Source organism: Lacerta agilis, chromosome 5, assembly GCF_009819535.1.
Source record: "Lacerta agilis isolate rLacAgi1 chromosome 5, rLacAgi1.pri, whole genome shotgun sequence".
Lineage (NCBI taxonomy): Eukaryota > Metazoa > Chordata > Lepidosauria > Squamata > Lacertidae > Lacerta > Lacerta agilis.
In genome coordinates, this window is record NC_046316.1 from 1,765,714 (window position 1) to 1,791,805 (window position 26,092).

Consider the following 26,092-nt stretch of genomic DNA (forward strand, 5'->3'; position numbering starts at 1 on the left):
TGGTCGCGCTGGTCAATGATCTCTGGCGGGCTAGGCACAAAGGTGAGAGCTGTTTCCTAGTTCTGCTGGATCTCTCAGTGGCCTTTGACACCACTGACCATAACATCCTTCTGGACCGTCTAGAGCAGGGGTCAGCAAACTTTTTCAGCAGGGGGCCGGTCCACTGCCCCTCAGACCTTGTGTGGGGCCGGACTATTTTTTTTTTTATTCCTATGCCCCACAAATAACCCAGAGATGCATTTTAAATAAAAGCACACATTCTACTCATGTAAAAATACGCTATTCCTGGACTGTCCGTGGGCCAGATTGAGAAGGCGATTGGGCTGGATCTGGCCCCCGGGCACCCATGGTCTAGAGGGGCTGGGAGATGAGGGCACTGTTATACAGTGGTTCCACTTCTTTCTCCTGGGCCGTGTCCAGAAAGTGGTGTTGGGGGATGAGTGTTCAGACCCCTGGGCTTTCACTTGTGGGGTGCCTCAGAGTTCTGTCCTCTCCCCCATGCTTTTTAATATCTATATGAAGCTGCTGGAAGAAATCATCAGGGGGTTTGGGCTGGGTGTTCATCAGTATGCAGATGACATCCAGCTCTACCTCTCTTTTAAATCAGAACCAGTGAAGGCGGTGAATGTCCTGTGTGAGTGCCTGGAGGCAGTTGTAGGATGGGTGGCGGCTAACAGATTGGGGTTGAATCCTGACAAGACAGAAGTACTGTTTTGGGGGGACAGGGGGCGAGCGGGTGTGGGAGACTCTCTGGTCCTGAATGGGGTAACTGTGCCCCTGAAGGACCAGGTGCGCAGCCTGGGAGTAATTTTGGACTCACAGCTGTCCATGGAAGCGCAGGTTAATTCTGTGTCCAGGGCGGCTGTCTACCAGCTCCATCTGGTATGCAGGCTGTCTCACCAGAGTGGTGCATGCTCTGGTTATCTCCCGCTTGGACTATGACAATGTGCTCTACCTTTGAAGGTGACCTGGAAACTGCAATTAATCCAGAATGCCGCAGCTAGACTGGTGACTGGGAGTGGCTGCTAGGACCACATAACACTGGTCCTGAGAGATCTGCATTGGCTCCCAATACGTTTCCAAGCACAATTCAAAGTGTTGGTGCTGACCTTTAAAGCCCTAAACGGCCTCGGTCCTGTATACCTGAAGGAGTGTCTCCACCACCATCGTTCAACCCGGACACTGAAATCTAGTGCCAAGGGCCTTCTGGCGGTTCCCTCATTGCGAGAAGTGAGGTTACAGGGAACCAGACAGAGGGCCTTCTCAGTAGTGGAGCCCGCCCTGTGGAACGCCCTCCCATCAGATGTCAAGGAAATAAGCAGCTATCCTATTTTTAAAAGACATCTGAAGGCAGCCCTGTTTAGGGAAATTTTTAATATTTAATGCTGTATTGTTTTTAACACTCGATTGGGAGCCGTCCAGAGAGGCTGGGGAAACTCAGCCAGATGGGCAGGGTAATAATAATAATAATAATAATAATAATAATAATAATAATAATAATAATAATTTATGATGATGGTGATGATGATGATGAAATTACAAAGAACCTTTCTTCATTTTCTCTGTCTTTTGCTCCATTTCCTTGCTGCTGCTATCGGGTGGGAGTGATCAGAAGACTCGACAGGGGAAAAAAAGCCTCAGAGTAGTCCTACTGCTTGCCTGCAGTTTCCCATGCAAAATAGTTGCTGTGGTTGGTGGCCTTGCACCCTCGCTCCTGGCACAGGTGCATATATAGCCTTAGCCCTGCTGAAGGGCTATTTTATTGAGCTATTCCTCTTCTCTATCCAGGAAGGACATCAGAGCAGGAGATGGTGGCAGCAACAGTACGTGAACCCTCTTGTGGGTCCAAGGAAAGCAGTGCAGGAGTCTAAGCATACAGACTGTCCTGCAGAGACATTGTGCAGGCAGAATAATGCATGCTGTGCTGAGATAGAATCAAGAAGAGGGCGACGTGGTAAAATCTACCCCTGTTCCCCCTCTCCCTCAGCAGAAGGCTGCAGCATCCTCTGAAGTGCCTAGGGCACAATTCCAGAAACTGGACTAGGGGAGGAATCAAGTAGTGTTTTTCATTCTTCCTCCTCTGAAAAGGATGAATTTATGGGGTTTTAAGAAACAGCTTCTTAAACCCATCTTCCTGAGACCTTAGGGAACTGCTGCTGTTCAGGTACTATGATCAAGGGAGGAGATTTTTATTTTTATTCTCATGAGCTGGGAAGCGTGGACGCTGGTTGCCCAGTGATGAGTAGAATTCTAGAATTCCCAGTCATTCACTTTATGGCAGTTGGGGCTATCAGGAGACAGTGGCTGCTTCTGGTCCAAGTTTTCCCCCTCATCCTCAAGATGCACCTTCTATTATTCTTCGCTCTCCTCTTCTTAGACTGGGGTTGTTTTCAATATGCAGCAGCCATGACCCCTTATTTACTGCTACCTCCATTGCTGGTCACATGCTCTGACCAACAAAACCACATCCATCAGCTACAAGAGGACAAACTCCAAACTTCATGTCTGCAGGATGGACATCCTGGGCATAATCATTTAACAGCTGTAAGATTGGTTTCAAGGATTGGGAAACAGCAGACAGAATTACTACCTGCCCACTGCTGCTGGCACTGGAACTTTGCTTTCATGTGTAATATGATTCTTTGGTCAGGCCGGATAGTGCTGGGCCCTAAGTTAGCAAGAGGAGACATCTATCCATCCCGCTGCATCATCATACAGTGTGCGTCACCTTCCTGCACAGCACCTGCATGCCTTCACCGCAACCTGAGCATTGAAGTGTTTGGGCAGGACGTCCACCTCTTCCTGCTTTGGCCGCTCACACGCCCCACCCACGAGTGGCAGCTGGTGCAGCTGGGCTGGTGTGCACACTTCAACACTTCAAGTTGGCGTTATCACTACAGCAGTCGGCGGGGTAGTCTCCTTCCCACCAGCTATCATCCAGATTCTGCACCCTTTGCCCACTACCATAGTGGTGAACTGCACCACAAGTGCAAATCCTTCTTCAGCTATCGCCTGACTGTGCATTACACACACCAAGGAATATATATTTCTTCCCTCCACATTAAGCAGAGGCCCCAGATTAGCCTTAGCCTTGATTTGCAGGTGGAGCCCATTCTGCTACACATTTGCAGCACCCATTCCAAATTGCTCAGCATCTCTCGTAAGACCATCAGCCTCTCTTGGAGCCTCCTACCTGTCAGCTCCCAAAAAATGGCCTACAGACTATGGGATGTTAAGGGTAGAAGGGTCTGGTCTACTTTCTACAATCCATATGCTCTACAGAACAATTACACTGTTGTGCATATCCCACAGCATTCCAGGAAGAAAACAGTGGCCAGTATCTACTTTTGTGTAGATGAGGCAGGCTCTGGGGAGCTAGGTGGCGAACTTGGTTACTCTAATACCACCTTAAATCTAACATCAAAGAGTGAGCCCCGAGCACACCTCACTCTCAACACACAGAAAATCAAGATGGGCACTTACATTTTTAGCCGCACACAGGGGCTTTACTATTTCACCCAAGGAGGAAATGCTGCCAGTTCCTCTGGCAACCTCTCAAGCACTCACTACTTCTTCTATCAGCATCAGTCTCTGTCTTATTTGATCACAATAGAGTTTATCCAGCTGCGGTGGTACAAGTTCAGTGTACATCTATACCTTAACAGGAAAGGAGCCCTTCTGAGTTATTTTTCAAGGAAAGATATAGAGATTCACATTTTCAACAGCGGTCCTTCGTTTTTACAAAGTTTGGTCTATATTGTGTGGTTTATTCCATTGCAACACCCTCTCTTGCAATTCAAGTGGGCCTTCAACTTAGAATATTTTGATTCAAGGAAAGAATACCTCTTTTGGAACAATACCTATGCTTACAGGGATCATGTCAAAAATGCTGCCCAATTCATTCCTCATACAGTTTTACCTTTCAACCCTGCCCTGTATGCAGGGTATGTAGCCCAAGTAAACTGCACAAGAACTGGGAATACTCAAGCTGCTTTGAAAGCTACAGTCCACACTTATGCTTCAAAGACTGTGGAATCCACAGTGACTTGCCTTCAAAGGAGTTGTTTAATTAAGAAAGTGAAGATCCAGAAACCTCATCCTAAAAACTGTATCTTAAACCATATTAAAAGGGTACCATTTACTTTGTCTGCTGACACCGAGGTGAATTGTCCAGGTTCTAAGCTACAAGACATAACCTGGAAAATCTATAAAATCCCAGATGTGAACAGTACTCCAGACTGGTCAAAACCATTTAATGCACCTGGCATTGGAAGCAGAAATCTTGTCATGTTAGAAGTTCCTGCATCTAGCTTAGATTATGGTTTGTACCTCTTTAATTTTACAGTGAAATTAATTGCAATGGATACTTTGGAGAGTGTGGAAGACTCTGATTCAGTGTTTGTAGCGATTGGACCAGGTAGCCTTGTGGCTGTCATTGCTGGAGGTACTGTGCAGACAGTTGGTTTTTCTAGCCAGTGGACACTGGATGGATCCGCTTCTTCTGATCCTGATGCAGCCCAACCCTTTGAAGGACTCACATTTACTTGGTACTGCACTAAACAAAAAACAGACTATGCATCCATGATCTTAAGTGGAAATGGAAAATGTTATCCAGAACAAGTGGATTTGAAATGGACAACTTCCTCCGACCCAGTTCAAACAGTCCTACCCAAAACACTTCAGGAAAATGTTGTTTATTATTTTCTCCTGGTAGTTCAAAAAGGAAGCCGAACAGCTCAAGCTCAGCAAATGATACATGTGCGGTCTGACTCTGCACTGATGCTGAATATCACATGTATTGAAAATTGTGGTAGGTCAATAATACCAACAGAAAGATTTTGTCTTTCTGGTAAATGTCTAAATTGCAGAAAATCTAGCAGACCACTCTACCATTGGTCACTTTTCTCACCAAGTTCCACCGAAATACATTTTGACTGGGACTCTAAGACTACAACTGGGAGATCAAGTCCATACTTATGTATACGTTCTTTGAGTTTTGTGAATATGACAGAACCATCATATATGCTTGTTTTAAAAGTGAGCGTGTGGAAAGGAGAGTCATCAGTTTATAGTTACTTATTTGTTGTAAACTTTCCACCAGTACCCGGAAAGTGTGTCCTTAGCCCTGCCATGGGAATGTCATTCCTAACAAAATTCATTGTTCACTGTAGTGGGTTTAAAGATAAAAACTTGCCTCTTACATATAAAGTCAAAGCAGTATCAGATAAATGGACCTCTGCTAGACTACATTCTCCAGACAACGGTATATTGGGGACAATTGTGTATTGTGGGCATCAGCCCAAAACTCCACCAACTTTTTTACCCACTGGTGCATCTTCTAATCAGTATAATTTAACAGTATATGTCGAAATTTATGATGCACTTGGAGCATACTCCCAAATAACTTTACAGACAACAGTGAATAGTCTATTGAAAGGTAAGCAAAATGATGCTATAATAAATGAATTACATGATTTAACCCATGGACCAACAGCTCCAATGGCATCTTTTCTCAAAAATGGGGACTATTTTAGTGCAGGTTATTTTGTCTACATGGTAGCTTCTACTTTAAATGATATTGAAACTACACAAAAATTTCATTCTTCTAAAACTGAACTGCGGGAAATCCTTCTAAATAGGTCTGCAGCTATCCCTACAATAGACATAACAGGGGCAAACCAAATGATCTCAAGTATTTCTCAAATAACACAGGAAACCACAGAAATAAATAGGAAGTCACAATTACTTGCCATCAGAAAACTCAAAGATTTAAGTGAAGAACTACAAAGGCAGAGCAATGAAAACCTAGGTTCTAAGGAAATAGAAGTTCTTTGCACTAGTATTTTTGCAGGATTGTCAAATGTCCTGAAAGCTGCTCTGTTAGAACATAGAACTGTTCACAAAAATGGGGTTAAGGAAACCATCTCTGTCAGTGAGATTTTAGCAGACCTAATTTTACAAGGTAAAGTCCCTGGAGAGAGTGAAACTATTATGGAAGCCAATGGTTGGAGCATCACATTAAGGAAAGATGAAAAGTGGGATGTTACCAGTGCTTTCTCAAAGAGAAAAGACTGCAGGAACTGCTTTTATCCCAAAATGAGACAGGAGAACAATGAATTACCAGTGGATGCTGTGATCTCCACTGTTGTTTATGAGTTTGACAAGAATCCTTTTCCTTGGTTGCCAAATACAGATAACATTGGCACAATGGTGACTGGTTTCAAGATGATAGGAACCAGATCTAATGGTGACATACTTGGAATCATGCCTGATACAGCAGAAATTATAATGACCAGAAAAAATGAAGAAACTGTCATCTATGAGTTGATGATGGGACGTGGCAGCAAACTCCCTAAAATAACTGGAGAATTTAGTTTTGAAGTCTGTAGGAATTCCAAAGATATTTTCATTCAGATTGTGCCAAAACTAAAGGTCAGTTTCCAGGCATTTGTATACCTAGGTTTAAGGCACAGCAATCTTGCTGTAGCTGCTTTTAGTATTTTCCATAACAAACCTGCAGTACCAAGGAGAAATAGCTCCAGTAATAATGACTGTGCACTTCAGACTCCGTACATATTTTGTCTTTCCCAGACATTGCTCAGAACAATATTCCAAGGCAACAGTGCAAAACAACTGAACGTATCCATTGTTTTAGAATCCGACCTTTCTGTAAGTCAGCCAGTTGGCATTGTGATTTTTACTGCCAACTGCTTACACATGGATGGAGTCCAAAGACATTGGAAAGAAGACCTCTGCAGCCTGGGCCCTCAGACCAGTTGGCAAAAATTACATTGCATTTGCACAGGCAAAAAGCGTATTCTAAGGACTGCAAATTCTCAACCAAGAAGAACCTACAGAGATAACATCAACTTTTTGGCTGGGGAAGTAACTGCATATCCCAGCCCAGTAGATATGAAAAAGGTCCAGTTAACCCAAAACGACAAAAATCCTGTGACAATGTTGACTGTACTTTTCATTTTGATAGTATACATCTTCTTGGCTATTTGGACAATAAGAAAAGATAGGGCTGATTTGAAGAGCAGAGACCATGCCATAGTCTTGCCAGACAACGATCCTTTTGATCAAGTGTGCTACCTGGTCACAATATACACAGGCAGCCGTTTTGGAGCAGCAACCACAGCCAATGTTTTTATTCAGCTAATAGGCCAAAGTGCTGTCAGTGATGTACATTGCTTAAGACACCCCAAACACCAGACTTTTCTTCGAGGGGCCACTGATACCTTTCTCTTGACGAGTAAGAATGACCTAGGAGAAGTTTATTGCCTTCAAGTCTGGCACAATAATGCAGGTTCTTCTCCTGATTGGTTCTTGAGTAGAGTCAAAGTGGAAAACATATACTCCAAACAGTCTTGGGTGTTCATGTGCCGAAAATGGTTTGCTCTTGACAAGGCTGATGGCCTAATAGAGAGGACATTAGTTGTTACTCAGCCAGCAGCACCTTTAAACAAAATTGATTTCTTATTGATAAGCGTTGCCAATGACCTGGTGGATTGTCACTTATGGTTCTCGATCTTTGCTCATGTCTGTACAACTTCTTTGAACAGGCTTCAACGGCTTTCTTGTTGTTTAGCAATACTATTGTGCATCCTGCTTATCAACGTTATGTTCTTCAATGCAGATGAGGATCGAAACATGTTTTCTGAAGAGTTGCAATATTTGAGATCCATAATAATTGGAATCCAAAGTGCTTTCATTGCTTTTCCTTTGCAGATGATTGTAACAGCTTCCCTGAAATATTCTCAGAAGGAACCTTCAGCACTGAATGCAATGGAGACTTACCCTCCAGAATACTCTGCTTTCATGTCTGGGGACTTTAGGAATTGGCAGGAGCGTCTGCAGAAGTGGTACCTTGTAGAAACTGGTTCAAACATCCCAGGACCTAATTTCCTAAAGAGGCCTAGTGTCTCAGAATCATCCGAACTGGAACAATCAAAAAAGATAAAATGGCGAGAGGCAGGAAAAAGTTGGACCAACTGCACAATTTCTGAGGGTGATGCAAATGTAATTGCGACAGAAGAAGAGATAACCCAGGATTCTAAGCCCAATATCAATTCTAATAATAATTATGTGAAGAAGGATATGTATCCTCAGATAAAACCACCAAATATTCCCCACATGCTCTTTTATAGAAAGCCACAGATAGTGTTTTCATGGTGGAACCAATCTATTTTGTGGATGGTGGCCTTGGTCATATCTGCAGTGTCATCATTTTACATCATATTGTATGGTCTGCACTATGACTATGAAACATCATTTGAGTGGCTAACAGCATCCAGTATCTCTTTTTGTGCATGTGTGTTTTTGCTTCAAACTCTGAACATAGGGATTTTTTCAGCCTTGGAGACACTTTATCCCAAATACTGTGAAAACATTCCATGGTCAAGCAAAAACACCTTCTTAGAGATTAATCTGGAAGATGCGACTATGGATGCTGATGATATGCGAGAATTGCATTATGATCTAGTTAGAGCGAGAGGCACCAAGCATTACCAGCCCTTGGAAGAGGATGAAATCACAATTTTTAAGAAAAAACAGAAGATTCAACAACAAGCTTTCATTTTCATAAAGGACATAATATGTCACTTTGTCTTTTTAATTCTTGTTTTAAACATTGCTTACTCAATGGAAAACACTGCTAGTTTTTACTACAACCAGGATATTCAAAACAAGTTCTCTCAGGAGCTTTCAAGTATCACTAAAATAGAGCACATTTACAGTTGGCTAAACGATGTCTTTTTGCCTTTGATCCACAACAATAACAAACCATCCTATCTTTCAGATACCTGGTCCAAAATCCTTGGGTTACCCAGAATGCGGCAAGTTCGAGCAAAGAATACGATAAAAAAATGTTTCTATCCGCATAGTTTTGTACATAAATTTGTGATTAGTAAAAGCCATTGCCTTCACAAGTATGGCCAGGACAGTGAAGAGCAAAGAAATCACTTTGGGTCTTGGGCAAACACAGCCAATAGGTCTGTTTCGAATAATTTTGACAATTTCCCAGGCTTCACTTACCACTCCCTCACTGATCCTTGGCAATATAATTCATATGGAGAACTAAACACTTATGGAGCAGGAGGATACACTTTTAATTTTTATCCAGAAGAGCAACTGCATAACTCAACAAAAAGAATCAGTGCTTTAAAAGGGAGCAGCTGGCTTGATGAAAATACCTGGGCACTGATAGTTGAGATGACAACTTTTAATCCAGATGTTGATTTATTTTGCAGTATCTCAGTTGTATTCGAGATTTCTAATTTAGGCCCTGTTAACACAAGCTTGATGATCCATTCATACACACTCCCCATTTTCAAACATCTAAGTGGCATGAAAAAGTTTGTCTATATAGCTGTTGGCTATATTCTTGTGTTTTACATCATCGATGAGTTTTCTGTGGTGGAGCAACAAAGGCTAAAATACATAAAAACTGTTTCAAATTTAATTAATTTTGGGATAAAGGGTGTGTGTCTCTTCTTCCTTTTGCAGCTTGCCTTCAAATTTAAATTGGCTTCTACGATAACAGAATTGTTTTTACTTCATCCAGATGAATTTGTTCCGTTCCATAAAGTTTCCCATGTTGACCAAACATTGCGGATAACTCTCGGTTTCTTGGTCTTCCTCATAGTCTTGAAAACACTCCGGTATTCCCGATTCTTTTACGATGTGCGCCTAGCTCAGCGGTCTATTTTAGCAGCCCTTCCTGGCATCTGTTCTATGGCTTTAGTGGTGGCAGTGTACTTCTTTGTATACATGGCATTTGGTTACCTGGTATTTGGCCAACATGAATGGAATTACAACACAATGACTCATTCTGCTCAGACAGTATTCTCTTATTGTGTTTCAGCTTTTAAAGACACTGCCTTTACATCCAATAGGATTCTGGGGGGTCTCTTTCTAGCTTCGTTCATGATGGTGATGATCTGCGTTTTGATCAATTTATTTCAAGCTGTGATTATGTCTGCCTATGAGGACATGAAGCAACCTGTCTATGAAGAGCCTTCTGATGAAGCAGAGGTAGTAAATTTTCTGTTTCATAAGGTTCGCAGAGTATGGTTTTTTGTAACTTGCAGGTCAGCATCTACAGCTGATGCAGAGCTTTTCAACAGAGTTCTGTTTGGGCATCCTGAGAGGAAAAGCACACAACACCTGGGGCTCAAAGCCAGAAAAATAAATGGCAAAAAAATGGTTTATCTTGTCATTTGATTCTTAAGCTGGCTTTTTCAAAACTGAATGAAAACTGCACATTTAAAGAGACAGAAAGGAAGAAGTAAGGAAAAATGGATTGCCCCAAATACTAATCAGTGCCAATTCCCAATGAAACTGCTTTTCAGTGCCACCCTCCACATCATCCCATTTATTCACAGAAGCTATTATGGAATGATTACACTTAATTAACTGCAAGCACTCCCATACTGCTAGTCTGGATGAAGAACCAGTATCGGTATAACCTCAGTTTCTTACACCTCCAGCCTCTCTTGTCAGGTGGATCATGGTGAGAAAACAAGGAGGGAGGCAGGGTGTTATAAAACCGTAGGAAAGGGTTGGGGAACAGGTCTTTGGTGTATGTATCCTGCATTTAAAAACCCTGTTGTTGTTATTATTGTTGTTGTTTCAAATAGAGATTTCATTTGGGTGATCTAATTTATTATCTCTTAATCTCTTAAAATACAGCAATATACAATGTTTGAGATGTGAGGGTGTGTGTGAAGTGTAATGAGTGCCTTTTTGCCAAAGAGGAAGTCTGTAACCTTAATAGTAAAAATGTCCTGTCATTTGCATGAGGTGTTTTGTTTGCTTCACTATTTTATTTGTATATCATTACTACTATTATTTTACAATTACTTTGTGGCATTATTAATATCAGGCTGGATCCACTGCACAGCCATGAGGGGTAATAACATTAAGGAATGAAACACATTGCCCTTGATTTCATCTTTTGCACCCCAAATGTTTGCAGGACTACTGTGCCATGCATGTGCTTATGCAGAAGCAGCTGAGCATGCAAATAGCTATGGTGTGCACTCATGTAGTCCACAGACTGTACAGTACTCATGTTGACAAATGCAGCATATATGCTACTGAATCTAGAGACCAACCCACTAATTCATGGGTTATTAAAGATATTTCAGATGAACCCTCTTGTATAAGGCTACCCCAACCCCTGCTCATGGCACCCCCAGCAACTGTGTCTTCAGCATACATAAGAAGTAACACTACACATCTAGAGCGCTTCCTCTGAAGAGGTGTTCCCGACTGGGCCAGGACCATCACCAACAACCTTTGGCATGGAGGAGCTCTGCATGTGTCCATCAGTTTGCCTGTGCTCCTGGGTTGGTGGGTGGCCAATCGGTGTGTCAGCAATGGGAGCAATGGGGTTAGCCCATGCAACCCTGCAACTACTTTGAACCTTATTAGGGATGCTTAGCAAACTGAAATGTAGCACATATGTGGTCCAATAAACATGAACACTATAAGTCTAGTATGAGACAGGACATAAAATGCTCTGCCTATGTTACTTCCACACTGAAATTCTGGCATTTGGTATAGACAGAGTGTGTGTGGAAATCCATTCCACACACTGAGGTCCAGCGCCGAGGGCCTTCTGGCGGTTCCCTCACTGCGAGAAGCAAAGCTACAGGGAACCAGGCAGAGGGCCTTCTTGGTAGTGGCGCCCACCCTGTGGAACTCCCTCCCTTCAGATGTCAAAGAGATAGACAACTACCAGACATTTAGAGGACATCTGAAGGCAGCCCTGTTTAGGGAAGCTTTTAATGTATGATATTTTAATGTATTTTATTTTTGTTGGAAGCCGTCCAGAGTGGGCGGGGTACTAATAATAATAATAATAATAATAATAATAATAATAATAATTCCTTTTACAGATGTAAAGGTGCTTTGGGATGGAAATCTGCTGATTTCTTTACATTCTCATTCCACTTTTAGCAGAATATTACTTAGTACAGCACCATTCCTTACAGATTTATACTTTTTACATCTATGGTATCCAGTCAACACCAATGCCTGGTGCATGAATGAAAGCGCTTATTTTTTCATTCCCTCCCTGCCCTTTCTCCATGCTTCCCATATGCTACGCTTCACAGAGCATGAACAAAAATGACCAAGCTAGGAGTGGTTCTTTTTTTTGGTAATTATCTGGCCACAGAAAGCATCTGAGTGTACAATGGATTGTGCGATTGTTGTGCATAATTCTTGCTGCACTTGCACGTGTGTGTGCTTAAATAGGAGCTGAGCAGAACTTGGCCACCATCAACAAGCCCAGCCTGGAATGTTTGACAATGCTTCTTGTCTTTCCCTTGCCCAGTGCAATGGATTGAGTGGGCACTTTGTCAAAGGGCAAACGGCTTGCTTGACCAATGGTATCCTCTTCCCCTTCTTACTGCCCTTTTCCTTTTACAAACTTAGCACATCCCACCAGTGCCACAAGAGAATCACAACCAGTCAGACTTGGTTTCTCCAGGAAGGGAAGGAGGAAGTACTGAGGAGGCAGCCCATTTCACCACAAGCACCTTTGATGCCTCACCTGTTTTCCAAACTTCACAAATGCCCCAGGACATACACACCAACAACCTGTTATGGTAGGAGGGGAAACTATTATGGTAAGTTACATCTTCACATGTCTTAAAAACCAGACTAAGAGCCAAAGCAACAGAATACAGAATCCTGGCTAAAATTACAGTCAGTCAAGCCAAGTTTTCCTATCTGCAGATTTTATTGAAGAATTATTGTTTGCTGAATAATTAGAGCTGAACCTTTACAAAATGATACCTATTTAAAGTTTGCATTGAACTTACTGTTTCACACCTGCAGCTCCCCAATTCTCCAAGTACAGTAGTGGGGGCATTTCCAAGGGCAGCTGCTACAGGGGTGTGTTTGTAATCAGAGTAAACATTGAGAGTCAGCATCACTAACCACTTGCCAAGACCCACACCTCAGTTGAGGGCCCACTGCCAACTCTTAGAGCCCCCGGGCCCTCCTCCTGCTGCTGCCGCCGCCTGCCTGCCGCTGCCTGTGCATACCTACCCACCCTCTCTAAGCAAGGAAAAGAAGCAGCAACCTCTCTTCCTCTCTAGAGAGATGTTGCCAATGAGCCTGCAGGGAAGACCTATTCAGGCATTCTAATTCAGCGCCAGCCCAATACATTTTGGCACCAGAGGCAAACCAGAAAATGGCACCACCCCACCTGCCAGGGAATTAGGGGTTGAGTGAAGATCTACACCAGGAACAAGGGGGAATGAAGATCTACATCAAGAACAAGGAGGGGAATCAAATAAGCCTTATCCAACAGCTGAAGTGGGAATCAAAGGCCACTGCAGTGGAGAAAGGGCCTGCTCTGAATGATGCTGGGGCAGTGGGAAGTGCATTCCTTGGAGGCTGAATCTCTTGCCCCTGTGGATCCTGCTATGGGAAGAAGAAGAATTACAGGGTGTAAGGAAGGAACCAAGGGATGTTAACTATCAGAACCGTAGGGCACCAGTGGTTAATATATTTTCACATTTGCTAAGATAATCAGATACACAACCAGTGCTATTTTCCTAGAAAAAGAGGTGCCAGAACTTACCATGAACACCTTCTCACTGAGCTCAGATGTCTCCCTCTTCCTTTTCAGTGTTATTTTCATTTGCTCTTATCGTTCACTACCCAAACCTTTTAAAAATTAGGCATTCCCCTCTAAAAATATATTCCCAGGAAATTTTAAAGTGCTACCTTAAAGTAAAACTAAATCTGCCTTGGTTCATCTTTGTCTGAAAACTTGTTATTTACCCCATGCCTAGTTGCCACACCACACAAGGCAGTGCAGAGCTGACTGTCCAGTAAATAAATTATGGATGTTAAAGGGCTATTTAATGGAGGTAACATGGAACACAAAGAGATCCATTTGCAGTGAGGACCAACAAAGGAGGCACTCGGTTAACTGGTTCGCTTGCTTGCTCTCTCACGCACACCATACAGTGTTGTCAAAACCTGTGTCATGTATTTACTCCCAGGATGTTATGCCTTTGCATGAGCTGCCTGATGAGGATTAAGTGAGCAGGTGAATCTTTTATTGCCAGGGGAAGATGGGAAGAACTTCACCTGCTAAATTTCTCATAGGCTACTGTTGAAGCTGGCAGGGCCAGCCAGCCCATGAGGAAAGGTGAGGCCACTGCCTCAGGCAGCAATCCCAACATAGATCTTTATTCCTAATAGTAATAATTTTATTATTTTATGCTGCCCATCTGGCTGGGTTGCCCCAACCACTCTGGGCGGCTCCCATCAGAATATTAAAAACACAATAAAACATCAAACATTAAAAACTTCCCTAAACAGGGCTGCCTTCAGATGTCTTCTAAAAGTCAGATAGTTGTTTATTTCCTTTACATCTGATGGGAGGGCGTTCCACAGGGCGGGCACCACCACTGAGAAGGCCCTCTGCCTGGTTCCCTGTAACCTCACTTCTCGCAAGGAGGGAACCACCAGAAGACTATCAGTGTCTGGGTTGAACAATGGTGCTGGAGACACTCCTTTGGGTATACAGGGCCAAAGCTGTTTAGGGCTTTAAAGGTCAGCAGCAACACTTTGAATTGTGCTCAGAAATGTACCAGGAGGCAATGTAGATATTTTAAGATTTCTTCTCTTCTTCATAATGTAGATCTTCATCCACACCTTCTTCCCTCGTGGGGGAGGAGGCATTTTGTTGTTCACCTCAGGTGCCAAAATGTCTTGGACTGGCCCTGGGAACTGGGGTTGTGTAATGTCTAAAAAACTCCAGAGCTCACCTTTGTCTTGCCCTCACTGAGGGTCCTAGATAAGCCACTCTGCCTCAGAATCCCTTCCCACATCTGCAAGATAGCAATACTGACCTGTTGTCCAGGGTTGTTATGAAGTTTCTGTGTTTGTTAAACATGTTGACCATTTGAAAATGTCAAGTGAATACTTATTGCTATGTTTAAGGCACAGGAGGCTCAAATGGGAGAAGAAAAGCCTTAGTGAAAATCTCTCTGCATTTAGTGTCCATGAAACTCACTCTATGCATAATAATAATAATAATAATAATAATAATAATAATAATAATAATAATAATAATAATAATAATAACCTCCTCAAAAACTGGCGTAGCTGGGTTTATTTTATACCTGTGGAGGAACTAGAACTTCACTGGGTTTTATCATCTGCATGATTTAGTTTAGATTCTTGCATTGCACGGGGGGGGGGGGAATACGATGGCCCTTGGGGATCCCAACTCTACAGTTCTTTGATTTACTTGGAGCCTAGACCTGTCCATATCAGCGGGATTTAATTCCAAATATTTTTATTGCTTGCAGACTTCACTTCCGCCGATCCTATTTATAGGTTTGCTCGGAAATGAAGTCATTTAAGTGGGACTTGCGTCCGAGTTAGTGAATCCATGGGCGTATCTCTCAGCATTTGAAGACGTAAAGTCGAGTCGGCAGTGAGAAGCAGCTGCTTACCCACGTGGCGATTGCAACGTTTCTGGTTCCCCGAAGGGAGCGTTTTATCTACCGCTCCTTTAAAAGGAGGGGCAGGTAGGTGCGAGTGTATATGAGTTTGCAGGCGCCATGATCATGTGGCTCTGAAACAGGAAGTGGTTGTAGAGCTTTGTTCCTTAAAAATGGGAGAGCAATGCAATGTTGCATGCTTATTCCCTCCCCCCCCCCAAGGCGGTTCTGACTTGAAGCTAACTTAGCTAAAGCATTCTCTTTCTGCTCGCAGCTGCCTGGTCCTGTCTGCTACTTCCTCGGAAGTAAAGGTCTTTTGTTTGCAGCAGCACTCGTGTCCAAGCAAAACGTGCGCGCAAAGAGCTGCACTCTCCGTGCGTAAAGAGAATAGGTGCCTCGGTGTGTGCGCGGCAGCTCTTTTGATAACGTCTCTGTCTTGGGTGTGGCTTTCTGCCAGGAAGTGGCCCATTCGGCAAGGGAGCTCCTCCAAGAGTAAGTGGCACTGCTCTTTAGGGCAGAATCAGGGCGCGGCGTCTTGCTGCAGGGACAGCGCCATGTTTGGAATAAGTTTGGCGATCAAGTGGTCTCTAGGGGACTCTAGCGCCGCGCACCTCCTCACTTGTCATTTTGGACAAAGGCGCGTCTTCCTTGTGCGCGTTTCAGAAGTTTTCCTTCTTCTTTCCCACCACTTCTTAGTCAATCATAGGATCATAGAAGGTACCTTCGAGGGTAATCTAGTAATTTCAACATGCGGGCACCCCCCCCCCCCAATCCAATTTGAAACCATACCGGCCCCTGCTTAACTTTGCCAATGTGCTAGCAGTTTTATTGCTGCCAGGTCTATGAAAAACAGATGTGGAGATAGATATGCCCTAAGGAAATTCCACGAACAGTTTCTTATCAATAATGGAATTACAGCTAGAATGTAACGGCCAGCTTTGTGTGTTTTTAATCGTTATACGTTTTCTCAAGGCGGGGGGGAGGGGGGGCAAATGTGCACCGAGAAGTTCTGTGACTGTCCTCTGGAGGGCAACGGTGCTCACACCCGTTCTCAGATTCATAGTGATCTTACTGGAGCAGAGTGGGATTCTTTAATGAGCTCCTGACCTTGAGTGCAGGGGTTGCCAAACTTTGTGGACCAGTAGGCACATAGTGAATTTTGAGGAAATGCTATGGGTACCACAAGCTGGGTGCTATTGGGGGTTTGTGGCATAACAGAAAATTAGAAGAGGGTCGTTTGCTGTTGTTGTTCTTCACACCCAGACAGCATCATGTGGTTAAGTCCATCACCATACATGCCCCTTCCTCTCTCCCTCCCATTCACAGATCACAAATCCATGCCCTTGGTCTTCCTCACCTGCCTTCACCTCCTGCCCCTCTCCATCTCTGTCTCTGACGCAGAGCGCAATTCAGTAAACCCCCCCCCCCCACCATGCACACATTCAGAAAAGAAGGAAGCGCCTGCTGTCTGCTCCACATGCTGGTGGGTTACAACCAGTTGAGCATGTGGGATTCTCCCTCAGCTAGTAATTCAGCACCCCCTTTAAAAAAATAAATATCTGATACCTTCATTTTACATTTGCAAATTGAGTTACTTAATATAATTACCAATAAATGGAAAAAAATGATGATGATGATGATGAGCACATCAACTCCAAATATTTACAGGCCACAATCTTATTCATTCACATAGTAGTCCACATATTCCCCCCCCCCCCCATTGACTAAGAGTTGATAAAATAGCTGACTTCCCTGTTTTGGACTGTCTCGCCAGAGTGGTGCATGCTCTAGTTATCTCTCGCTTGGATTACTGCAATGTGCTGTATGTGGGGCTATCTTTGAAGGTGACCCAGAAACTACAACTAATCCAAAATGCGGCAGCTAGACTGGTGACTAGGAGCAGCCGCCGAGACCACATAACACTGGTCTTGAAAGACCTAAATTGGCTCCCAGTTTCTGAGCACAATTCAAAGTGTCGGTGCTGACCTTTAAAGCCCTAAACGGCCTCGGTCCAGTATACCTGAAGGAGCGTCTCCACCCCCATTGTTCAGCCCAGACACTGAGATCCCAGTGCCGAGGGCCTTCTGCCGGTTACCTCATTGTGAGAAGTGAGGTTACAGGGAACCAGGCAGAGGGCCTTCTCGGTAGTGGCCCCCGCCCTGTGGAACGCCCTCCCGTCAGATGTCAAAGAGAGAAAAACAACTACCAGACTTTTAGAAGATATCTCAAGGCAGCCCTGTTTAGGGAAGCTTTTAATGTTTAATAGATTATTGCATTTTAACATTCTGTTGGAAGCCGCCCAGAGTGGCTGAGGAAACCCAGCCAGATGAACGGGGTGTAAATAAATTATTATTATTATTATTATTATTATTATTATTATTATGGCAGTGATGTGCATGCTGTGGTTAGCATATAGGCAGCTAATACAATGTTTGTGCCCCTCTAACTTCTTATTAGGAGCCAGTGTGGTGTAGTGGTTAAGAGCGGTAGACTCGTAATCTGGTGAACCCGGTTCGTGTCTCCGCTCCTCCACATGCAGCTACTGGGTGACTTTGGGCTAGTCACACTTCTCTGAAGTCTCTCAGCCCCACTCACCTCACAGAGTGTTTGTTGTGGGGGAGGAAGGGAAAGGAGAATGTTAGCCGCTTTGAGACTCCTTCGGGTAGTGAAAAGCGGGATATCAAATCCAAACTCTTCTTCCTCTTCTTCTTATTTTATTGCTCTCTAACAACATGATTTGAGGGTTTCGTTGCATCCCATTTCCTACTTTCTAATATCTTGGAGACCCCTTTAATCATGTCTGAACTGAGGTGAGGAGGCAGTTTACACCTTCAGGGGTAGATGGGGGCAGCTTGATCCTGAGAATTGTCCAATGCTGTAAATACCGGTGTGCTAATTGGTCCTCCTTGGTATTTGAATAACCATGTGTGTGTGAACTCCCTGCAGCGGGGAAAGGCCACAAGTGCCAGTATGAATTTAATCTGGTAAAATTAAATAAAGGGTATGGAAGCCCTCCCTGACATAAACCCAAGCTTCAGCTCAGGCTTGTCTGTGCAAAGCACATCTGTTTGTGCTTCCTTAATATGCAGAACAATTGGCTGATAAAGAGCAGCTGTGGAGAATTAAAAGCCACATAAAAATAAACACTGTTAACGGCTTGCATAAGAAGATGAGAAGCAAGTTAAACAAGATACCTCCCCACCTACCTTTGCTGTTCTGTTTGGATTTGTAACAGAGTTTCTGGAAGGAATTCCATCCTTATTGGCGTCCAGCTCACACATTCACATGCCTGAAGATTCCCATGTGCTCCCAACAGTGCACATGTGTTACGTGGGCACGACACGCATTGGCCTCTATGCCTTTAGGCTTGATTTGTGCGACTATCCTCCCCTCCCCGCACAACACTTTTGAGGGTGAAGGACATTGGCTCAGCATGTTATCTAGCATCGTATCCCAGTGCTCCCACCCTGTGGAAATAACAACCCTCAGTTGGTTGGGCATATAAACTGGGTGCATGGTGGTAAATAGCATGTCTTCCAGAGCAAATAGTTGTATGATAATGACAGTCTAATCTCCCACTGGTTCAACATCATGCTATCTTCTCAGTGAAATCTCATTATACTCCACACCAGTCATGGTTAACTCATTTAAGGATTTCACGTGGAGCCACCTAGACGGTCGCAGCAGTTGCACAACACAGCCCTGTTGTGACTAAATGCTCCACCTCCATTTCTTTTTAATTAAACAACAACAACACCAATCCCTGCTATACATTCAAAATTAGAACATCAGAAGATTTCTGACCTGTTTCCCAGGTGCACTAAGTTTGTAAGTGCTGAGAGTTTTTGTGCATAGTTAATACAGTGGTACCTTGGTTTACGAACTTAATCCGTTCCAGAAGTCCGTTCTTAAACCGAAACAGTTCTTAAACCAAGGCGCGCTTTCCCTAATGAGACCTCCCACCGCCGGTGCCCTTCCACCGTTCGGATTCCATTCTTAGACCGAGGTAAAGTTCGCAAACCAGGACACTACTTCCGGTTTTGCGGAGTTTGTAAACTGAATAGTTCTTAAACAGGGCTGTTCTTAAACCGAGGTACCACTATATTTAGTCCCAGTTCAAATCTCATATCTGGCATGAATTTACAGGTGATCTTTGGCAAGCCATTACTCTTTACCCTTAGCACTCATGCATCCTACACATGCCTACAAACTGGAATATGGAGATACTCTCATCTACAAGATTGTAGTAATGAATAAGCTAAAACATGTAACATGATCCCCTTGCCCTCCTGTAACTAGGCCTGTCAGTCATTCTTCTTCCTCTTTCTCCCTGCCTCCTTTCCTCACCTGTCTCTTCTGTACCTGTTGGGGGAAGGGACCTTTCCTTCTCTCTCTTTGTAAAAGGTGACGTCTGCTTTGAGCACTCAAGAGTGCTAGGTTTGTCTTATCCCCAGCTGCTAATCCCAAAATATTTGATGACATGAGTTCCACACATTTTCAGAGTAAGCAAATAACAGCTCCCATCTTAATTCCACACTGGCTGCTTTGAGATGTTATGAAACGGCTGACTGTTTGGAGCAGATGAGAGGACCAAAAGCCCACCTCATCCCACCTTCTGTTCCCTGTATGGTGGCCAGCCAGATGCAAGGCCTCACTGTTTGCATTCTGCCTCTGACACTGGAGGTAATTAAGACCCAGGACTGTGATTGGTCCCCCCTCCCCATCCCTGGGTGTGTAAGAACATGGGGTGCTGCTAATACAAGTCTAGCATTCGGTTTCAGGTGCAGCACATGTGGACCACTCTGGACAGTCCTGGACCAGCTGAGTGGCTCCACGTGCAAATCCATTTGCTTGGGCATTTAGTCAGCAGCATTCCCAGATGATGTGCAGGAAGGAGTCCCAGTGCTGTGGCACTTTCGAGTGTGAGTTGTGTGGATTAACTGCCCCATACAGCTACTACGGACAGAAACCTCCAAATGCTGCCTCCGTTACGTAAGTACACCTCTTACCACTTACTCCCTGTGCTGTCCACCAATGGTAGTGTCTTCACTATGGCAAGCAGCTCCTTTGAATGATAAATGCCATGTAGCTGAGGGCCAGTGGCTGGCCCAGAGATGGGAATTTCAGCCCCCTGGTCTCTCTTTGCAGTGATTTGCAGGGCAGCCATGATGGGTGGCCCCCAGCTTCCCTTCCCTTCCTTTGTCTGCTGCTTTCTCCTTGCTACACCCCAAGCAGATTTTCCTACATCTACAGGTGAAACTCAAAAAATTAGAATATTGTGGAAAATTCCATTTATGTAGGCAATTGTTTTCATTAGCTACTGGGGTTTAATATATGAGATAGACTCATGACATGCAAAGCGAGATACGTCAAGCCTTTGTTTGTTATAATTGTGGTGATTATGGCATGCAGCTGATGAAAACCCCAAAGTTGAAATTGTTAATTTGGGGTTCTCATCAGCTGTACGCCATAATCATCACAATTATAACAAATAAAGGCTTGACATATCTCGCTTTGCATGTCATGAGTCTACCTCATATATTAGTTTCACCTTTTAAGTTGAATTACTGAAAGAAATGAACCTTTCCACGATATTCTAATTTTTCGAGTTTCACCTGTATATTAAATTGGGAAAAGTAACAGTTTATGTGTGTAAGCACCTCCCCACACCTGTGTCTTCTGAAAACTGCGTCTGCACCTGCACAGAGAAAAGGAGTCCCAGTCATGTGTTTTTTGCCAAATGCGTAGCTAGGACCAAAATATTTGAGGAGTCTTGCTTTCAAAAAGGTACAGACAGCCTTGTGGCACCTTCGAGCTGAACTGATATCGGGCCTCTTCCCACATAAAGTATGAATGTGGCAAACAGGCACCCAACAACTGATTCTTATAAGTTCACTTCTCAAGAGATCCAGAAATTATACTTGGTGAGGGTCTCAAGAGCTCCCTGCTAGAAATCTTGAGCTCTGCTCTCGGTTTCCTGAGAACTGGGAATGAAAGTTCCAGAGTGTGACCTATAGCTATGGCCGCACTGCAAAGTGATGCCCTCCAGATGTTTTTGGCTACAGCTTCCAGTGGCCACAGTCAGCATTGGCCACGCTGACCTGTGCTGAAGGGAGTTGACGTCAAAACATCTGGAGGGCACCAGGTTGCAGAATCCTACATTATGGATTCAAGAATGGCTTGCTAATAAGACAGAGGAAACTGCTGCCATCTAACATGGGACACAGTTTTATTGAGAGCTTGATATTTAATGGGGACCATGTGTCTGTCCCTTACTGTTTGCAGGGTGTGGGGAGAAGGATCACTTTCAATTTACCTGTCAGTGATAAACAAAACTGTTCCTTTACCTCACAGTGACCCTTCACTGTTTTTCAGCTGCATTCAAGAGTCCCCTAGTTTCATGATGAGAAAATCTATTTTGGTCCCTGGAGCATTCAGCACCTGGTGTCTGCCAAAGGCAGGCAGGGTTGGGGCCAGGAGCAAGTTGTTCTGTGCCCTTTCGGAGTATGAGAATTGTCCTTTGGAAACAGCAGGTTAATTCCAGAGAGGGCGCAAAACGGTTGCCCTCTCTGGCAGATCCCTTCTCTTGTTTTGCCTCTCATCTGAAAATGGCTCTGCCCTGACTCAGTGCCATTAGCCCTTCAGCCCTTTACTCAGCACAAATCTAGTCCCTGTTGAATGTTAGCCACTGACCTGGTCCTTAACATTGGATATGGGAATGTGAGTTGCTCCTTGCCAGTGCTATCTCTTTAAAATGTGGAATGATTCTTTCCCAGCCTTCTGGAGGAATGCTATGTCATGAAGGATCCATTCACCTCTGACAAGGACAGATTCCTTATACTTGGATCTCAGTGCAGTTTGTGTTGCAAGCGTGTGTGTGTTGGCACAGTAAGTAGCACGTGATGCCTGTCGCATTTATATCTCTGATGTTAGTTTCATAGGCTGAAAATCAAGCCAAGTGGAACATAACCTTTTTCCCACCCTTGCTTTGCCATTACCTTTTACATACTGCTTCAAAATACAGTTCCATAATTCAGTTTTTTTAATGGCCCTCTGAAGCATCAACACCTCAAGTGCTCCTTTTCTCTGGTCATTCTCTTATCAACAGTTCAGGGTCATTTCTGTTCCCAGGCCTTCTGTGAATCTCCTGCCATGCTCAACAGAAAGTCTTCAGCAGCAGGTGAACAATTGGCTATTTCATACTCACTTTTCAGCTGCTTGAATATTCATAAATATGCTATGGAACCACAACAACTTAACTACGTGATCTCAGGACAGCTGGTACCAATCACACTGCCCAGTGTGAGCCTGTTATTTACATTTCTAACCATAGCAATATACCATATCCAATGCCTGGATTATTTGACCATGAAGGGAATACTTCTACTGAAAATGTATATTGGTTTTATACCATTTTCATTTTTGTGACTTCCTCCAAAGAATCCTAAAAATTGGATTTTGCCCAAGCATTGAGAATGTCCCTTGAGGAGTCCCTAGCACTTCTCCCCTACGCTGTGTTTCTAGAGTTTTGGGGGGCAACAAGAATTGTGCCATTTATTTTCATTTGCACAGGACATAGCAAACTGCACAGTCCTTTTTGGAGGCTGTTTCTTAGCTTTTGAGCTTTGTTTGGCTTCTTCTGTGATGAAGATCTATGGGTTGCTTTGGTGTTGCAAGCTTCTCTAGATGTTACCTCATACAGCCAAAGGCTCTACACATTGCGTCATGACAGGTAGCCCTTACTTGAAGTAGCTGTGGATATAAGGAACCATTTTGAGGTGATACAGGAAAAACGGATTTTCCCAAGTTGTGCAACTTGACGAACTGTTTCACCACATCTGCTACATGCTAAATGTTTCCCTTCCAACTGTAAGATTCTCTGAAAAACATAATTCATAACCCATTTCTTTCCCCGCTCCCAGTTCTCTAAAATGATATTGAGCTAAGGATTCCAGATTTGTTCAAAGCAAGTCTGATAGGAATTACTTTTGGCTTCCTCCTGGAACAGATCTTACACCCTTCATTGGCCTATAGCAGGGGTCAGCAAACTTTTTCAGCAGGGGGCCAGTCCTTGTGGGGGGCTGGACTATATTAAAAAAATAATAATGAATGAATTCCTATGCCCCACAAATGACCCAGAGACGCATTTTAAATAAAAGCACACATTCTACGCATGTAAATACACCAGGCAGGCCCCACAAATAACCCAGAGATGCATTTTAAATAAAAGGACACATTCTACTCATGTAAAAACACACTGATTCCCAGACTGTCCCCGGGCTGGATTGAGAAGGTGATTGGGCTGCATCCGGCCTCCGGGCCTTAGTTTGGGAACCCCTGGCCTATAGCAAAATATATTTATTTAGGCTGGTTATATAGACCTTGAACAAGTTGTAATTGACCAGGGAGGCCAACCATTAATTGTAATTGATTAATTGTAATTGATGCAGTCAGGCCAAAGGTCCATTAATGTTACACCCTGATGCCCTGCATATGTTGAACTCCAGCTCCCCCAGCCCCATTCAACCCGGCCAAGAGTCTGGGGTGATGGGAGTGGTAGTTCCAAATGGCTAGAGAGCATGAGGTCAGCTTCCATAAAGGCTGCGGTGAAGATGGTGAGCAGGACTTGAAAGCAAGAATAGTGTTGCTGTGTTGTTTGCCTACAGCTTCTGGTATTCTGCTTTTCATTGCCTCTGACCTTGGAGCTTCCACTTAGCCATTGAGAGACCATGGATTTGCAGATTTTTTAAATTAAAAAGCAATCCTGTGCACATTTACCCAGAAGAAAGCCCTACTGGACATGGTGGGACTTCTGGCTAAACATGAACAGGGTAGGACTGCACTGCCAGCGACCATCGCCATGTCTTCTGGCTATGGTTTCCCTAAGTGGAGGAGGATTGTGGACATCTTAATTCACCTGCTGGATTAAAGAGACCTTTGGTCTTATGTTTCTCTTCCTTAATCAGTCACCCTCAATCCAGCTTCAACCAAGCTATTGCCCCATTGGGTGTGGACCCAGCAGTGTATTGTACTTGCTGAAAATTGGTGTAGTAAAATGTAATAAACAAACAGAGGCTGGTTGTTTATTTATTTATTTATTTAGAAGAGTTCATACAAGCTGGTGGAGCCAGATGGCAAGACTGGCTGTTAAATTTTAAGAAGTGGCTGGATCTGTATGTATTTTAATTGCTGAGCACAAGGGGAGTTCTAGAGCAGGAGGCGCCACTGAAGCAGTTCAGCATCCTCCTCGAGTTTCATTAACTGTTCTTCAGGTGCCACTGAAAGCTAAGAAATGAGTTAGTCACAACTATGTGGGAGGTAGTGAAAGATAGGCGTGCCTGGCGTGCTCTGGTCCATGGGGTCACGAAGAGTCGGACACGACTGAATGACTGAACAACAACATGCCTCATTAAAAGCACTTGGACTAGCCTTTTGGCTGGATTGGGGCCATGCATAAGAGTAGATGTAATGTGTTGGTTTGGTGAGTTTAGGAATTTCTCTGTTCTTTTTCAGGACTGCAGCCTTTTCTACGCAAAAAGATTCTGCCTCCCCTGTCTTAAGTTACACTTAAATGAGTTTCCGGCGGAAATAAGGCAAGATTTGGAAAAGAAAACTCATTCTCAACACCAATCTTCAAAAAGGGGAGATTCCAAGACTTCGAAGAAAAATTAGGTTGTTTTTGGCCCAAGTGTGTGTTTTTTGTAACAAATATAAAGCTGTGTCTGATGAATTTCTTCTAGAACAGTTTTTATAAGAGAGTTCAGTTGGAGGATTTAGTTTTCGCACCGAGGCTGCAATGCAGTGTGTCTGCCTGGTGCCCACCAACCGTTCTGGACTAGAGCATCCGTCAGCCCCAGGGAGCCCAGAAAGCCCCAGGGAACAAAGTGAAGCTTGCTTCTGACTAGGCATGCACTGAACAAGTTTGCACTGCAAGTAAGGAAGCAAGCTTGAGCAACATTTAGACAGAGCTGCTTTCCTGTTTAGACTTGTTGATTGATTAAACAGGGAAGTTTTATCATCAAATTAGAAGAATAATGAACTGTGATTACCATACATATAACTAACGAGCATTTACGACTGTTCTATCACCTCTCTGCATATTTTATTAAAAACGTACCACCTGGGGGTCACTAGTTACAGAAAAACGAAAAAGCCTTGCAGAGCACTCCAGCTTCTCTGTGCTATCACCACATTTTAACTGTACCTCAGAATTTTTCCAGCTGCTAAAATCTCATAATTATGCCAGGGGATGTTATCAAATAGTTAAATCCTCCAGCTGAACAATAATAATTGTGTTGGTTAAATTGAACACCCAAGGCAGTGCGTTTGCTACCCCTTTTTGTCAATCATTGTCATAGCGAGTAGCCAATAGGCATGCTGGAGAAGGGCTGGTTAAAAACATAAGAAATAAAACGACCAAGATCCTGCCTCATTCAATGTAGTTCTGGTAGAGCAAGAATTCAGCAGTCCATATCTATCAGCCGATGACTAATGGAAGCCTGCATTGAAATAACTACACATTCCTAAGGCTCTGTAGAAGCTGCAGTTGCACAGAACAGGATACAGGGTACACCATTCTTCATTTTGCTTGCTATGTTAAAAGGAAGACTTCA

General features: G+C 43.7%; 2 protein-coding genes across 2 annotated transcripts; both read left to right on the forward strand.

Annotated features, from left to right (window-relative positions):
* Positions 1–2,337: 2,337 nt before the first annotated feature.
* PKDREJ (polycystin family receptor for egg jelly) lies at positions 2,338–10,487 on the forward strand. Its single transcript, XM_033148257.1, has one exon. The coding sequence runs from the start codon at positions 2,341–2,343 to the stop codon at positions 10,222–10,224; it is 7,884 nt and encodes a 2,627-aa protein (XP_033004148.1). The 5' UTR covers positions 2,338–2,340; the 3' UTR covers positions 10,225–10,487.
* A 5,061-nt stretch (positions 10,488–15,548) lies between these two features.
* CDPF1 (cysteine rich DPF motif domain containing 1) lies at positions 15,549–25,271 on the forward strand. Its single transcript, XM_033148258.1, has 4 exons — positions 15,549–15,566; positions 20,261–20,471; positions 22,256–22,367; positions 24,993–25,271. Exons 2-4 carry the CDS (start codon positions 20,359–20,361, stop codon positions 25,149–25,151), a joined length of 384 nt encoding a protein of 127 aa, XP_033004149.1. The 5' UTR covers positions 15,549–15,566; positions 20,261–20,358; the 3' UTR covers positions 25,152–25,271.
* Positions 25,272–26,092: the final 821 nt, after the last annotated feature.